At 59.9% G+C, this 16,560-nt stretch overlaps 2 protein-coding genes across 9 annotated transcripts in view; one reads left to right on the plus strand and one right to left on the minus strand.

The window, feature by feature from the left end:
* Positions 1 to 1,633, plus strand: part of CPSF1 (cleavage and polyadenylation specific factor 1) — a 14,951-nt gene extending 13,318 nt beyond the window's left edge. Inside the window, 9 exon segments of the mRNA XM_032468159.1 lie at positions 70 to 213; positions 215 to 223; positions 314 to 490; positions 574 to 640; positions 727 to 774; positions 860 to 1,015; positions 1,083 to 1,212; positions 1,295 to 1,433; positions 1,510 to 1,633. Coding sequence (XP_032324050.1) covers positions 70 to 213; positions 215 to 223; positions 314 to 490; positions 574 to 640; positions 727 to 774; positions 860 to 1,015; positions 1,083 to 1,212; positions 1,295 to 1,433; positions 1,510 to 1,557 — 918 coding nt within the window. The 3' untranslated portion in view covers positions 1,558 to 1,633.
* ADCK5 (aarF domain containing kinase 5) lies at positions 1,621 to 16,546 on the minus strand. Of its 8 annotated transcripts, XM_032468162.1 has the most exons (15): positions 16,396 to 16,544; positions 8,472 to 8,578; positions 7,431 to 7,580; positions 4,077 to 4,152; positions 3,741 to 3,941; positions 3,524 to 3,664; positions 3,336 to 3,449; positions 3,128 to 3,259; positions 2,978 to 3,061; positions 2,809 to 2,890; positions 2,654 to 2,732; positions 2,479 to 2,570; positions 2,164 to 2,416; positions 1,977 to 2,093; positions 1,621 to 1,892 (listed from the first exon to the last, which is right to left on the minus strand). In XM_032468162.1, the coding sequence occupies exons 1-15, from the start codon at positions 16,405 to 16,407 to the stop codon at positions 1,787 to 1,789; spliced, it is 1,746 nt and encodes a 581-aa protein (XP_032324053.1). In that variant the 5' UTR covers positions 16,408 to 16,544; the 3' UTR covers positions 1,621 to 1,786. The 8 variants fall into 8 exon arrangements, with proteins under 8 accessions (XP_032324053.1, XP_032324051.1, XP_032324054.1 ...); XM_032468160.1 differs by having other exon boundaries at positions 2,809 to 3,061; positions 16,396 to 16,545; XM_032468163.1 differs by lacking the exon at positions 16,396 to 16,544 and adding an exon at positions 8,709 to 9,481 and having other exon boundaries at positions 2,809 to 3,061.
* Positions 16,547 to 16,560: the final 14 nt, after the last annotated feature.

Raw genomic sequence — 16,560 nt, forward strand, 5'->3', positions numbered from 1 at the left:
GGGTGGGGGGCAGGCAGTGCCCGGCAGCCCATCAGTTCCCGTAGATCACCCACCCGCTCTCCCTGGCAGATTCTGATCATGGACGTGATTGAGGTGGTGCCTGAGCCTGGCCAGCCTCTCACCAAGAACAAGTTCAAAGTCCTGTACGAGAAGGAGCAGAAGGGGCCTGTGACTGCCCTGTGCCACTGCAACGGCCACCTGGTGTCGGCCATTCGGCCAGAAGGTGCACACCTCCCCACCCAGCCCAGCACCTGCCACTCAGCACCTGCCACTCAGCACCCACAGCTTACCGCCTGCACACCCCCACCCCCAGATCTTCCTGTGGAGCCTGCGGGCCAGTGAGCTGACAGGCATGGCCTTCATCGACACACAGCTCTACATCCACCAGATGATCAGCGTCAAGAACTTCATCCTGGCTGCGGACGTCATGAAGAGCATCTCGCTGCTTCGCTACCAGGAAGAGAGCAAGACGCTGAGCCTTGTGTCGCGGGTACCATGAGGGGCCGGGCTGTACAGCGGGGGTGGGGCGGTGCTGGCCCCAGGCCAACCCTGACCCCCCCCCCCCATCTTCAGGACGCCAAGCCCCTGGAAGTGTACAGCGTGGACTTCATGGTGGACAACGCACAGCTGGGTTTCCTTGGTAAGCAAGCACAGGGTTGGGGGACTGGGGTGGGGTCCCCGAGGCTTCAGGGGTGGCTGGGGCTGACTTTGGGCTCTGCTCCCTAGTGTCTGACCGTGATCGAAACCTCATGGTATACATGTACCTGCCGGAAGGTGAGCCCTCCCACCTCAGCTGGGCAGGTGTGGGAGGTGTGGGTGTGTGAGGAGCAGGCAGAGACCTGCAGTCCCTCTGGTGCAGCCAAGGAGAGCTTCGGGGGCATGCGGCTGCTGCGCCGGGCGGACTTCCACGTGGGTGCCCACGTGAACACATTCTGGAGGACCCCATGCCGGGGGGCTGCCGAGGGGCCCAGCAAGAAGTCGGTTGTGTGGGAGAACAAGCACATCACGTGGTTTGGTGAGTGCTGGGCGGGGGTGGGTGGTAGGGGGCGGGGGTCTGCCTAGCTCACACTGGGTCCCTACAGCCACACTGGACGGCGGCATTGGGCTCCTGCTGCCTATGCAGGAGAAGACCTACCGGAGGCTGCTGATGCTGCAGAATGCGCTCACCACCATGCTGCCTCACCATGCCGGCCTCAACCCCCGTGCCTTCCGGTGAGCCACCACACACCTGTGCCCCACCCCCCACCCCACCCCCCCAGATCTGTCCTGACCCCGCTGCCCTCGTGCCCCCCAGGATGCTGCACGTGGACCGGCGCGTCCTACAGAACGCTGTGCGCAATGTCCTGGACGGGGAGCTGCTCAACCGCTACCTGTACCTGAGCACCATGGAGCGTGGCGAGCTGGCCAAGAAGATTGGCACCACGCCTGACATCGTGAGCGCCCCTCCCCCTTTCCCTCCCTCCTCCCCCCTCCCTCCCCCCTCCCCTCACCTGCCATCTCTCCCCACAGATCCTGGATGACCTGTTGGAGACAGATCGAGTCACTGCCCACTTCTAGAGCCCCAGATACTTCCATTTCTCCCACCCCTCTTTTTGTACAAAATACGAAGAAAGACATTTGTTTGATTTGAAAAGAGCGTGTGTCATTGCACAGCCCCAGGGCATCCCCCGGCCCCAGGCCCCGGTCATTCCAGTGCACTCAGGTGTTGGGTATCCATGCCTCTGGCCCAGCCAGCCTAGTCAGCCCGCGGCCCGGCGAGCTCTGCAGTCCTCCTGTCCCAGGCTCCCTAGGTCTCCAGGTATTCAAACAGCCCTTCGGTTTTGGGCATGAGGCCCAGGTGGACCAGGACTCGAACCAGGAAGGCTGTGAGCCGCATCGACAGGGTCTCCAGCCTGGGATGGTGGGTCATGGCATTGTAGGATGGTGGGGAGTGGGCCCTGGCCCCCTGCCTGCTGGCCCCCGGCCCACTGGCTCACCTCAGGGCCACTTCAAACTTGAAGGTCTCCCAGACGACCCTGATGTGGCGCAGAACACTGGCACCGTAGACATTTTGGCATCCTGCATCCACCAGGCGGCTCCAGCCCCTGACCGCACTGCACAGAGACACGGTCAGCGCGGCCGGGCCCCTGGCCCTGCCCCCCACCCCAGCTCCCTGGCCCCCACCTCTTGGCCATGAGGAAGTAGCGGTCAACAGGGGCACCCAGGGCAGTGTTGATGGCGCGCACGGTGTTGACATTGCGCAGCACAAGCAGCATGGAGCGCGGCAGGGCCTTGAGCACAGCCATGATGTCCTCGAAGTGCTCCCGCGCCATGTCCTGCATGTAGGCCGCCTCCTTGTGGCTCAGCAGGTGTGAGTGCCACAGCTGCCCCAGGCGCACAGGCCGCTGCATAAGCACCTCGGAGAACAGGAAGTAGTCTGGGGGGGGCCTGAGCCAGGGCTGCGCACCCTCCACGCCTCACACCCGCCCCCGGCCTCACCTTGCACCCCGAGCGCGGCTGCATGTGTCTTCATGGCAGCCTCATCCCTCAGAATGATGGCTCTCCACAGCTGGCACAGGGCGGACCGGTCCCTGTGGGGGCCCAGCCATGAGGCAGGGCTGGAAAGCCCAGCAGTGGGGGAAAGTGCCCCCCCTACCCCCGGCCCCCAGCTCACTTCTCATCCAGAAACTGGTACAGCCCGTGGTCCAGCAGCACCAGCTCGGCCTTCCCATCCAGGCCTTTCCGCACCAGAACTAGGGACACGGCGTGTGGGCTTACGCCACCGCGCCCTGGCCCCTGATCTGACCCCCCACCCTAGGGCTGTCTTACCGTTGCCAGGGTGGGGGTCGGAGTGGATGAAGCCCGTATAAAATATCTGCTCGGCGAAAGCCTGGATCAGCTTCGCTGCGACCTGGGGTGGGGCAGGCGGGCTGCCATCACCCGGCACGTGGGCACCACCCCCCCCAGCCGGGGCACCCTCCCCAGGCACAGCACGCACGTCCTGCACCGCCAGCCCCATGGTCTTGATGGCCTCCACGTCGTTGACCTTGCAGCCCTCGCAGAATTCCGCGGTCAGCACACGCTGGGGGAGAACAGGAGCCTGAGCTCAGCAGGCCCGAGCACCCCCGCCCGGGAGGGCCCAGCCCACCTTGCTAGATGTGTCCCAGTGCACGCGGGGCACCACCACGTAGCGGAAGTGTTGCAGCTCCCGCGCACAGCGCTCAGCGTTGCGGCCCTCGTTCTCAAAGTCCAGCTCCTGGGCCAGGGTCCCCTTCAGGTCCTGGTGGCCACAATGGGCGTCAGGGGTCTGGGTTGGGAGCCAGCCCACCGCTGGCCCAGGCAGGACCCCAGGGTACCTGCAGGACCCAGCTGAAGCCGAAGCTGGGGTGCATGAGCTCCACGAGCCGGAGCAGGAGCTCCAGGGTGTGGATGTCGCCGTCGAAGCGGTCCCGCAGGTCGATGTACTGCACCTGCAGGGGGAGGCTGCAGGCAGGGCTGCCGCCAGGGCCCCGGTGCCCACTGTGGTGCCCGGCTGCCCGCGTACCTTCACGGCCACAGCAGTGCCATCGTGCAGGGTGGCACGGTGCACCTGGGCCAGGCTCGCTGCGGCGACGGGCTGGTAGTCAAACTCCTGGAAGAGCTCGTGGGGTGGGGCCTGGAAGTCCTCAAGGAATAGCTCGTCCACCTGGCAGGAGAGTGGTCTTGGAGCAGCGTGGGGGTCCCCACCTCCCAACCTCTCCTCTCCCAAGAGCAGTGCTCACCTCCTGAAAGCCACGCGTGAGAGCCCTGTCCTCCAGCACCCGCAGCGTCTTGATGTACTCGGGGGGCAGCAGGTGGTTGAAGGAGCATAGCCCCTGGCCCAGCTTCACATAAAGGCCCCCATTGCTGATGGCCCCAGCCACCAGGGCGTCGGCTGCCCGCTGGTGACACGCAGACATCACCTCCAGGTACCCCGGGCTGTTCTGACCACAGGTGTGGAGGAAGGGATGGGGGCAGGCAGGTATCTCCTCGGTCCTCCACCCCCAACTCCTCCAGGACACCCATACCCCCACCGCCTCCACAGACAGGCCCAGCCGGGCCAGGACGCAGGGACAAACCTCTTCCACCCCTCGCAGGATGACATTTGTGCACCACCAGTAGTCCAGGGAGATCTGCAGGCCGACCCTCAAAGACCTGCCGGCAGAGGTGCCCTCAGCCCCAGTAGGCACTTGTCTCAGGCCCCACCAGCCCCTTGGACCAATGGGAGCACCTGGTGCGGGGGGTCTGCTGGGCTCTCAGGACAGTGTTGCCAGCAAGTCAACCTGAGCTCCTGGTCCACAGAACAGGCAGCCCACACCCACACCAGCCCTCAGGCCCTGAACACACACTGACTGGCACCCAGGCCCTGACAAGCAGGCATGTTCTTTTCAGTCTTTGCAAACGCTCAGTAGTACCCAGGAGCCAGCACAGCTGTCATGGCTGTGGACATGCCCACACACTGGGTCCCGCCACCTCTGCACTCAGACTGGGACCTGAGGTCTGGAGCTGAGGGCTGGCCCAGAGCAGACCCACAAGCCCAGACTGATGTGACCAAGCCAGTGAGGTGAATGGGGAGAACACGGGTCTCCCCTCAGCAGAATGCCAGCCTAGGCGTTGGGGGACGGCTGAACCTGAGAACCACTGCATGGCGACCGTAACAGTACAAGTGAATTCACCCAAGAATTGCCACAGGTGCTGAGCTGGCAGCAGATGGGCGTAGGCGCCAACGGGACAGACAGAAGTCCTGTGCCCGCTCCCCCATCTGTGCACTAGCAGACAGACCCACACCGGGGTCAGCAAGCCTTTTCTTTAGGAGGTTAGACAGTAAATGTGGCCTGGTGGCCTCCGCTTGCGGGGGCACCGCTGTAACTCCGAGGAGCTCTTTATGGGTCAGCAGCCGTAGCTACCTGTGAGCCCTGCATTTGGCGCGGGGCTCACTGTACAGTGTTATGACCCATACCCCAAAATGTGTCAAGGTCATCATGTGACATACTTAATGCCACCCAGCTCTTGGAAGGTTGCCTCCAAACCCACGTGACTTCCTGAGCGACAGCAGTGTCTGAGGCTCATCACAGCCTGGGCAGTTCACACCTGGTGGGGGAGTTACAGCTCAAGGGTAGATTGTGTGCTTAAGCAGGCACCAGGTCCTGGGTTCAATACCCAGCACCTCTATCAAAAAAAAAAGTTTATGCCAACAAGGGGCTCTGCCAGCCAGAAATGAGGGCCTGGGGTTTAGAGGCTTTGAGCCAAGTGGTTGATAATCCAATCAATCAGGCTCGTGTAATGAAGCTCCAAGAGAAGCTCTGGACACCAGAACTTGGGGGTGAGACGCGTGTACGTCATGGGGACGACAGGAGCTGATGGGTCTGAGGACGTGTAAGTTCCAAGGCTGGGATCTCACAGACCTCAGCCTGTGTGCCTCTTCCTTTTGCTGGTTCTGATTTGTATCTTTGGCTATAGTCACATCATAATCATAAGCACAGCACTTTCTCGAGTTCTCCCAGGAAACTGCCAGAACTGAGGAGTCTGCTGGGACCCCCTCCCCCAACTTGTAGCCAGTGGTTTGAAGTAAGAGGACCCATGGGAACTCTGGAACTTGCAGCTGCTGTCAGATGCCCTAGGGGTCTGAGGAGACCGTGCCCTGGCCCTGAGTTTAGCCATGAGAACCAAGGAGGCACTGAGGGACCGTTCCTGAATGGAGGAGATTAGACGTGGCCCCTGGACCAGGTCCTTGTGCTGAAAAGGTTGTTCCTGGGGAGCCTGGTAACACAGGAAGGGGTCTGAGGGTGAGAGGGTCAGAACAATCAGTTTCCTGATTGCAGTTGTGGAGGAGAAAGTCCTTGTTTAGGAAATACACTCAAGGTTTCAGGGCACAGTGACAACTTTGTAAATGTTTCAACAAGAAAAAAGTTCTTTTGTATTATTAGTTCAACTTCTTTGGACATTTGAAATTGTGTCAAAAAAAAAAAAAAAGCCCACAGGATTTTTAAAAGTTAAAATTAAGTAAGGGGTGTTGTAAGAAACCAGGGGCCCGATGCCACGGCTACCACGCCAGTGCCTGGGCATATGAGGTGTGGCCTGGTCCCTGCCCTCCCACAGCAGAACGAGCTCCCACCTCCCTCTGGCGAGCTGGTCCTGCCTTACGCCTTCCTGGGGCTCCAGCACGTACAATGCCCCGTTATCCGGGACGTGCTGCAGGTCCCAGAGGCCCTGTGGTACCCCCACACCCAGCCAGGGGCGCTCCGTTGGGCTGGCCTGTCCCAGCGACTGTTAGGGCTCAGAGTGGACAAGAACGTGCAGACAGTGGGAAGATAATAGTTCTAGCTCCCTCCCGACCAACCCCGGCTCGGCCTCTGAGGCCAGCTATGAGAGCACCCCTCTCAGGAGGGAAGTGGACAAGGCAGGTACCGGAGTCTGCCCCGGGTCTAACTCAGGGAACAGCAGCGCAGATGAGGTGGGAAGTGGGCTGGCCCAGGCCTGCTGAGCACACATCAGAGCCAGGCTGCACAGCGACAGTCCCCGCAGGGCAGGCTCACAGGTGAGCCCATGTCAGCCTCTGCCCTCATGGACCTCCAGGCTGTGGAGACTGGGGAGCCCTGTGGAAGAGGGCGGCTAGGAGCTCCAGGCAAACCCACCCATCAAAAGACAACTGGGGCTGGCGGGGCACAGCCACTGCCAGCAAGCTGAGGAAGGAAGGGCTCACTTCGTCCCCAAGGTGGGATGAGGTAAAGCACTCAGCCACCTGCCTGCCTCAGCTGCTTTGGGAAATCTCAGTGAAGCTCAGCCGAAGGCCCAGGTGCCTGGCATCCCGGGGGCAGCAGGCACTCGGAGCTGGCGGAGCGGGACACACCCCAGCAGCTCCCTGAACAAGGCCTCGTGGGAGCCCCTCCCCAGGCAGGTGTGAACCCCCTCCAACGCTGCATCTGGGTAGACTGAGGCTCCACCGAGGGCTAAGAGCTGCCCTCAGGACTTTGTGGCTGAAGGAGCCTCTGGATCTAGGGGGGCAGAAGCGCCTGCCCACAGGGCCCCCGCAAGGATATGGCCCCACCCCGTGTCATGCCTGGGACGTATAGGGTGTGAGGGGCGCCTCTGGCCCAAGGCACCCTTGACACGAGTGACCAGACACGGCAGCCCTCCCCTCTGAGCCCCAAACTGTCTGGATGCCAACTGTCCTTGGGAGAGTAGGGGAGCGAGAAGGAAGACGGGCAGAGGCCTGGGGCAGGGGTGGGCCTGAAGGGTGTGTGCAGGCCATGCCTCATGTGGCCAGTGTGGATCTGCCTGCTTGGCTGCCCCATCAGGTAGCCCAGACACCTGGAAGGGAGCTCAAAAGTTTCCAGCAAAATCCCGCAGCCCCTCCCAGGCCCAGCTCAAGGCCCACATGTCAGAGGACAGGGCTGGCAGAGAGAAAGCACGGTGCCGCCCGCCCCTCCTACCTGCTGAAGCGCCCGATGCCGTCCACCGTGAGTCGCATCCTCCTCCTCTCCTGCGGCTCAGCTGTGAAATACCGCACTCCCAGGAGCAGGGGCACCCCCAACACAGTGGCCGAGAACGCCTTCTTCCACAGGGGCTGGGGTCTCAAGGACCTGGAGGGCGACAGGTACACAGCCCGGGTTCTTCTTATTGGCCTGCCCCTCTGTCCCTCCCGCCTCCGGCTCTCCAGGCCAGAGCCTGTCCCAGCCGCTGCACTGGGAGCCTCTGCAGGCAGCATCCACTCCAGACGCCTGTGTGGTCACTTCAGCGCTTTGACCATCAGGGCCAAGTCCCCTTACCTGATACCCACAGACACCTGATTCTAGGCTCCAAGGGGACAGTGGACACAGAAAACAGGCTACACGGGAATCAGCTCAAGGGCAGGGCTGTGACCCTCGTGGGACCAGGGCCACCTACACTGTACAGACTTACAGCTACTGTCCCCCTGGCTGATGGCCCAACTGGACTGCAAGTGTCAGGACAGCAGAGCCCGGCTGAGACGCACAGGCAGCCCACACTGAATAAGGTGGGAGTTTAAGACAAGGAACCCAAAGGGAGAGGCACCCAGGGGGAGCCCCAGCACCCAGCCCCGAGCCACCTGACCGTCAACGAGAGTGAGCACTTGGGTGACTACTCTGCTGCTCCAGGCCTGAGCCCCACCTCTGGCCGCCTTCCCACTCCTCCCCCTCCATCCCACCTGCATCCCTTCTACTCCCCCGTTCACTGCAGCCCCACCTCCGTCCACTCTGGGACCATCACTGCTTTCTTCAGAGCACACGGCCATCTGCTCTCGATGCTGCTGCCAGGGAGTCCCAGCCCCAAACACCGGTCCCAGGCCAGGACCCTAGAAGCTGTGGACCCCAGTGTACCGCATGCAGGAGCAAGCACCTCCTGTCTTGGAGTGTGCACAGAGGAGGTCCAGCCTCAGGCCCCACAGCAGAAGTCATCCCCACCTGGAGAAGGGCATGTGCCCTGGAAGGTGCCTGTGGCTGTGGGGAACTCACCATCTTGTAGGCGGGACCCTGAGGTTTCTCTGGAAGAAGGCGGCAGGGGACGGCCAAGGCTTCGGCCTGCTTTGCAGCAGTGCTAAGTGGAAGTGGCAGAGTTGGGGCTGCAAAGTGAGCAGAACGCACATGGTCAGAGGCTGGGCTCCCTCCACCTCCCCACAAACACGTCTCTGAGGCTGTCAGTGATTCCTGGGGTCTGTCCGTGTTTGGCTCAGGAAGGGAGAGACAACCCACCTGTAAGACCAAGCCTGAGGCCACAAGCGTCACACGAGAGAAGGCAGTCTGCACCGGGGCTTCCTCCTCGGACGCACTGACAGGCCACTAGAGATGCCTGCCTTCCAACATCCCCTCCGTCCCTGCCCCTAACACCCTGCTGTTTCCTGCTGCTGAGACCAGCGGCCTCGGACAGGCACTCTGTGTTTCCTGAGGAAGTGTCAAGAATCAGCACACACCAGGAGGAAGCTGTGCCTTGCGGACTCACTGTTCAGAAAGCCAGTGAAGGCACAAGGAGCTTCCACTTGCTGAGACCACGGCAGAGGCGGAGACCTGGGAAGCTTCTACTGGAGGAGGGAGGGGAAGACCGGGCACCAGATGTGCCACAGCCAGCAGCTCATGGAGAGGGTCCAAACGCCAGGGGGACCGCACAAGGCGCTGCCCTACTTGTGGCCGCGGGAACATCCTGGCTCTCTTGTGCCTGGTGGAAGTCTTGCTTGCCCAATCTTATTTGAATTATGGGGCCTCAAGAGTTCCTCAACCACAAATTCCCCAACTGCAAATTCTCAGTTTCTAGAGCAAAGCAAGTCACAGTCCACAGCACAGATGTTAATGTTGTTATGAACACTGGGTCAAATAAGGAACTGACTTTCCAGCCACTTTCTAGCCAAAGTACACAGCCCTGAAGACAATTTCAAGGATGCAAAACAACACAAAAGTCAAAGGAAAATGTCCATGACCTATTGTCCCAAAAGAGGGGCTGACAGCTCTGCTCAGCAAGGCCACACACAGCAATACAGATCCTCGAGGAAAACCCCGCAGAGCCAAGAATGGTGGCCAGAGGCAGCCAGGTGGTGCGGGCTGGCAGCGGTGGACTCGGGGGCTTTCTGGGGAAGAGCAGTCCCACACGGCCTATCCCCGCCATCCTCCTGGCCCACGTGACCTGACTGGGCCAGGTGCGCACAGTAGGCCAGGAAGCCCGGAGGACGGGTGTCTGGGACCATCGATGGAGGACACTTGCTCAGAACATTAGGAAGTGCCTGCAGGACGGCTGGCCACAGGCTGGGGTCCCGGCTATCGGCCGCCTCACGTAAGACAAGGGTGCGCGACAACAGCAGGTGTGCAGGGCAAGCCCACCGGCCTCCCCGGACGCAGCTCTGCCAGGCTGTCTGGCTCCTGGTGCCCTCTGCGGGGTCTCCAGACCCTCCTTCACCCTAACTCCTCACCTGAGTCTACATCTTTGACCGCACACACCCTGCCCGCAAGGAGCCATGGGTGACCAGGGACCACGGCCAGAACCCTCCCGCCCACACCCCTTGTTGCTCCCTCGTCCACTGCAGCCCCACCCTGTCCACCCCGAGCCCGTCACTGCTTCCTTCAGAGCACACGGCCATCCGCTCTCGACACTGATGCCAGGGAGTCCCAGCTCCGAATCCCGGTCCCAGGCCAGGACCCTGGCGGCCGTGGACCCCAGCACACCGCACGTAGGAGCAAGCACCTCCTGTCCCAGCACAGCACCAGGTGGGAGGGAGGAGGGGAGCCTGCGTCCTGGCAGCCGTGGGTCTTCCCTGTGGACACTGGAGAGGGCCTCCCAGGCAGAGGAAGCTAGGAAAGTGAGGGCATTTCTGGGGAGGAGGAGGCCTGTGTGGCTCGTGACTGGGAAACATAATGTGTGCTCAGGGGTGGGGAGGGCACCCAGACAGGAAAGGGTGAGTGGCAAAGTGAGCTGGAGCCAGGTGAGGTGTCCCAAGAGCCCAAGGGTTCCCACAGGGAGGGGGTGCATGCTGGGGTGGTCAGCCCGGGAGGCAGCAGGGACAAGTGCCTGGTGAGAGGGGCTGGAGCCCGAGTGACAGCTGTGGTTTTTTGGTGTGATGGAGCCAAATGGATTCAGGACCAGCACGAGGAGCCAGGCAAGATGAGCCGAGGCCGGCACCCCGCACACCAGCTGCCCGCTCCTCTGGCTGGTGAGGGTTCTGTCATGACTCTGGGCTCCTCAGCAAGACCACAGCCCACGGAGTAAGAAATGGCGACAGCCAGCAGCTGCCAGCCAGGCTCCACAATCCTTATCAGTGACCCTGAGAATCCCCAGGGTGGGACGCTCTCTAAACGACAGCCTGGCTTCCAGAAAGCCATTAGGATCCACAAGTTGAGAACTGTGGGTGCTGGGCACAGCCATTCATTAATTCAACTTCATAAACACCTGCGATTTTTCATAAGAAAATTTTTAAAAAGTCACGAGAAAAAACGTGGGAAGACTTTGCACCAAGTGCAAAGTATGAAGTCTGACTGGACCTCAATCTGAGCGAAAGCACCTACAAAACGCATTTCAGGGACAACAGGTATCAGGGGTCACGGTTAGTATTTTTAGGCAAGACGGTTACCGTGGCTACATAAGAGTATATTCTTGTTTAAGGGATGCACATTGAAGTGTTTAGAGATTATGTGTCAAAATGTCTCTGAGTTACTTTCAAATGGTCCAATGACAACAAAATATGTATTTTCAAACAGAAATAGGAACAAGCAGGGCAAGATACTAATAACGGATAAATCTGGGCAGTGGCATCTGGGTAATTTACTATCTGGTACCACGCTGTCTGCCTGCCCCTATGTTTAAATGCTTGCAATGCATCTGCTATACTCTCAACGTCCCGGCCAGCAAGGTGGCATCTGGGAGGTGAGGCAGCCGGTGCAGGGCAGGGTCCTCGCCTGGGATGATTCTGTGCCCAGGACACCTGGCACTGTCTGGAGACACTCTTAGTTGTCACAGCATTGAGGAGGTTGAGGCCAGGGATGCTGCCCAACACCAGACATGGGACGGCCCCACCCCAGGGACTCCGGTAGAGGCTGAGTGGCCTGGGGCAGTCTCTGTACCCAGACATCTAGGGCCGAGTTGGAATCCAGGCTCTGGCACTTAACAGCCATGCAACATGGGAAAATCACTTCCCACCCCGTGCCTCAGTTTCCCTGTCTATACAGTAGGGACCACTGTGCTGCTAGAGTTCGGGTAGAGCGAACTGACACCTGTAGATGCTAAGGTCACCCTGGGGTCAAGGAGCTGCCCGTCTCCCCCTGGCCCTCCTCACTGCGCCAAGCTGCCTGCTAGTCCCCAATGCCCTTACCCTCCTTCCAGCAACTCTGCCCCTCCCGACCTCTGCAGCCCACCCACCTTACACACAGAAGTACATAGCTGCTGGGTTGTATCCAAATATTAATGTTAAAAGATCGTCAGCTTCCCATTGCTTTTTCAGAAAGAAAAAAGTGTTTAGCCGGGAAGAAACTATAGATCTTTCTCGACTTATGATGGGGGATACCCACTGATAAACCCACTGAGAGCTGAAAATACCTCAAGTCAAAAGTGCATTTAAGATGCAGGACCTACAGAAATCACAGCTCAGCCTGGACATACTGAAACGTGCTCAGAACGCTCACGGCCTACAGCTGGGCAAGACCACCTAGTACAAAGTCTTGTTTATGAAAAGTGTGGAGTATCTCATGTAACTGACTGAATATTGTACTGAAAGTGAAAAACAGAATGGCTGTCAGTGTACCGGCTGTTCACCCTTGTGATCGCGGGGCCCTTGGGGAGCGGGAGGGAGAATCGTATGTGTATCACTAGCCTGGGAAAAGGGCAAAATCCAAAATTCAAAGCATGCTTTCTACTGAATGTTATCATTTCTGCACCATCATAAAGTCAAAAAGTCGTAAGTCAAACTATTTTGAGTCAGGAGCCCACAGGTGACAAGCTTGGAGACGGGTTACATTCAGACAAAAAGAAATGGTCAGCTGGCTGAGTGGAGGGGCAGCAAGGCCTGTGCCACTGAGACAGAAGAAAAATGGCCAAAGCTGACGGGTAACAAGACTCTGAGACATTAACATTCACAAGGAAAGAGGAGTTGTTCCAGCCCAAGTGCCGGTGACCTGGAGCAGCAGAGCAAAAGGCCTCACGACTCAGAGGGTGCGGCGCCAACGCTGAAGTGAGGGCTAGCAGGGACTGTCCCAGGCACGGCCACTCCAAGACCAGGGCTGAACCCAGCATCACCCCACCTCCCCCAGATGCTCGCACGCCTGCTAGGGGCATGTCTGATTCAGAGGTGGCAGAAGACTGCAACCCTGGGAGAGCACTCATCCTCCAAGTATTGCCACCTGGAGAAGGACCAGAGGCCAACAGGGAGAGTCAGAGGGGCACACTGCAAGGACAGCCCGAAAGGGAAGTGTTGTGCAGCCCAGCCAGGCAGCATCCAGTCAGCGGCCCTTAGGTTTTCTGGTGCCTCCCTGCGGAATGGCACAGAATGCACAGATGGTGCATTAACTCACAGCACCCTGAGCTGACGGGGTGCATGGAGTGGGGCAGGACCCACTGAGCCCACCCGCCTCGCTGACCCTCACCGCGTGCTGGGGGGACTTCCCCCTTCTGACACCTTCCATCTGTGAACAGGAGGTGACAGTGAACACCCTGCCGGGCTGGAAAGGTGAAAAACGGCAGACCTAAGCACCGCACTCAGGGCCTAGCAGATGCTCCAAAAAAGGGAGGCATCTCTGGCAGCAAGATATTCACATGATGCCTCACGTAAGCCACAGAAACTTCTGGTAGATCTGGGAGTGGAGCCCAAGTCAAACAGCTTCCCCGGTTGGCACCCTTCCTATCCCAAAATGGCCTACAGTGACAGCCCCTGTGCAGAGGGGTCCTGACAGCCACAGAGCGGGGCAACACAGTCCCCCAGTCATTAGTAGCAGGGGTTTGCTGAGAAAAAATTAAGTCATCTAAATGACAAATAACCTTAAACATCACTTTCACAGTAAAACATACAGTTCTTTTACAGAGGAGAATGCTAAATATAAATTATTTTACACTAAAGCCCAGGGCCCTGGCTATGCCCCAGCCTCTGAACGCACAGTCGACGCAGCACCAAGTGCTTCTGTGTACAAGGCTCAGTGGCAAGGCCAGAAAAGTAGCGGCCCCGACCATAGTGGGTGTTTTCCCCAGTGAGAGTTTCCTGTCGTTTTCTTAGGGACCACCACAAGCAGGAGCTCTGGCCGCATCTCATCATCCCAGCACCGACCCCTCACTCACCCTCCGGTGACAAACATCGCTCTGGCCGACCCTGGACAGCCATGCAGAGCCTGGCCCAGGCCCACCCTCCAGGCTGCTGTTCTGCCCAGGAGGCCCTTTCCCCAGCCCTGGTTCACCAGGGTCCCCGCCTGCACCCAGCCCACCACCCCCGGCCTTGTATCCCCTCCCACGTGCTTACCACACAGGGGAGTGACAGTGAGTTTCGTCTTTCTCCGCACCAGACCAAGCAGGTCCCACCCCCAGTCACCTCTGCACCTCTGCTAGCACTGTGCTTTCCTAGATAAAGCAGAAACTGCACGAACGCTGGATAAATCGAGGTAAGTGGTGGCCCAAGCGAGGAAGCTGCTGAGCGGCGGCGGAAGGCCGGTCAGGCAGGAAACAGCAGCATCCCTGTGGCAGCCTGGCCCTGCACCAGACTCTAAGGAGAGGCCTCCTGCTGACAACACCTGAGCCCTCCGGGGGGCCAAAGGGCCAGACGAGAACCTGGTTCATTGTAGTACGGGATGCCCAGTGCTTCCCCAAATATCCCCATCACACAGGAGACGGCCACGAAGCTCAAAGACGTCATATGTCTGTAAGTGTGGGGCGGAGCCTGCTGCCGGACCCTCTAGGAACCAGTCCAGGGTCACTTCCACCACATCACATATAACCCAAACCACACTCGGATCCTGGGCACCAGAGCATGGCAGCAAACAGACACGGAGAGGGCTCTGGGCCTCCAGGACACCCTCCCACATACCAGTGCTTGCTCACCAGGTGGTCACACACACACGGCTTGCCGGGACAGTCCTGGCTTACATTTCATGTACCGACATCCTCTCACTTCCAAAGCCTCCTAGTTTGGACAAGATGAGATGCCTCCTCTACCCCGACCTCACACACTTTCTCCCAGCGTGTGCAGAGTCTGTCTGCAGAAACAGTGCTCCTCGGAACCCAACTCACAACCTACAAAGTAGCAAAAAGAGCTTGAGCAGGTAACACACAAATAGATATTACAAAGCTCACAAACTCTGTGCATTTTAACACAGAACCATGACCCTGTGCACCCGTTTCAGGCACAAGCTGACTAGTCTGTTGTAGATTAGACACAGTAGATTAGAAGGAAGATGAAAGGTCACTGCAGATAAGCTGGTCCCCAGCAGTAAGAAGCAACTGCTGAGCCTCAAGACAAGGCCTGAAACGACAGGGAGGGCGACAAGAGCCTGGGCAGTTTGACGGCAGGTCAGTAGCCCCACGCGCCACAGCAGGAGAGGAAACAGACGTGTTCTCAGGGTTAGGGAAGTGAGAGACTGGGAACCCAGGCTCTGAAGATGTGGTGGGGGTGACCAGGAATGCCCTGTCCTTTGCCTTCCCAAGGGTCTGTGACCCACTCAGCACCAGTCAGGACCCACAAGCCTCCTGGGCCCCGCTCCACATACTGGTCAGGAGCATCTCCTAATCAGGGGCAAAGACATGCCTGCCCACTCCCTAGGGCTGTCATAGGACTAAGGGACCCGAATGCGTGAAGTAGCTTTAGAAGCTGTGAAAGACCAACCCCGTGTTTCTCTGCCTGACTCTCAGACTGGCAACACTGCATCATCTCAGCCCAAAAACGCCCCTGTGTAACGGAGCTGTTCACTGCAACCCACAAAAGTCAATGCAAGTTCATTTGTATTAACACCTGCACCTACAAGGGCAGGCTTAGAAAACAAGCTTGAGAGAAAGTTCCAAGTTGAGAATGCTGCTGAGCTCCCTCAGTGTCTTCAGCTCCAGAAGAACCCTGTGAGGAAAGGGCTAGGTCCTTGGGGAGGGAGTAGGTCAACGACCACGGCCCCCGCTTTGAAAGGTGCCAATCTGAACTGCGGGGATGCGATAAAATGGGAGCCCGAGGAGGACAAAGAACGGGACAGTCAGCTGCCATTTTCAGGATCAAGAGAAGCCTGAGTTGGGAGGGCAGCCGGGGGCCAGGCAGGAGTCTGGAAGGCCCGAGAAAGGAGGGGCTTCCCGAGACCGGGCTGTAGGGCGTGGCTCCGAACCAGGCAGGTGTCGCCCACCAGAGACCGGCGCCCCCCAACAGCGCCCCACAGCTCTCTCCTGTCCTCAGGCGCGGGGGGGGCAGGTGCCGGCTCAGGACGATCTGGGGTGGGGTGGGAGCCAAGAGAAGAGGGCTCTCGAGGGAGCAGGTAAGAGGAAAGGCGAGGAGGGATCCCAGCCTGGGGTTCCGGCAGAGCCCAAAGCCGTGAGGGTCTCAGGTAGACACGCGGGGCGGGAGACGGGGTAAGGGGGGGGGGTCCATGAGTCCAGGAAGCCACTACACACGCGCGCAGCCGCCTTGGGAACGCGGGTCTCTCTGGGCAGGGGTGCCCACGAGGGGACAAGGCGGGGGCGTCTGAGAGGCAAGCTCCCCTTGCGGAGCCTGCCTCCGAGGAGAGGCGGGGCTCCGGGGCGTGTGCGCTCTAAGCGGTGCCTGCGTCTCGCCAGCAGGGTCTGGGCTTGAGAGCGAGTCTGAAGGGCGGGGTCCCCGGGGGATGCGGAGGCCTCTTTCTAGAGCCCCGAGGGTCCCTCCGGGCTCGGGACGGTCTCTGGGGGCTAGAGGGTCCCGGGCGGGGGGGCACGGGGCCGCGGGGCGGGGTGCCGCGCCAGGGTGGGGGGGCTCACAGGTCTCCACATCTTCGGGCCGCCGCGCCGCGCCGCTCCGCTCCGCTCCCCGCGCCGCTCCGCACGGCTCCCGCAGGATCGCGTCGCCCAGCAGGCCCCGCGGGAGGCAGGCAGTGCGCACGCGCGCTCCGCCCCGGCGGCGGGCGGGACTGCAGGCCACGCCCC

This window comes from Camelus ferus, chromosome 25, assembly GCF_009834535.1.
Source record: "Camelus ferus isolate YT-003-E chromosome 25, BCGSAC_Cfer_1.0, whole genome shotgun sequence".
In the NCBI taxonomy this organism is placed as follows: Eukaryota; Metazoa; Chordata; class Mammalia; order Artiodactyla; family Camelidae; genus Camelus; species Camelus ferus.

What these genes read in the sequence shown, in the direction of transcription:
- ADCK5 (XM_032468160.1), bottom strand. An exon ending in ACTGGGACACATCTAGCAAG is followed by an intron (nt 3,062 to 3,127) that starts GTGGGCTGGGCC and finishes GTTCTCCCCCAG; the next exon opens with CGTGTGCTGACCGCGGAATT. An exon ending in TACCAGTTTCTGGATGAGAA is followed by an intron (nt 2,571 to 2,653) that starts GTGAGCTGGGGG and finishes GGGCCCCCACAG; the next exon opens with GGACCGGTCCGCCCTGTGCC.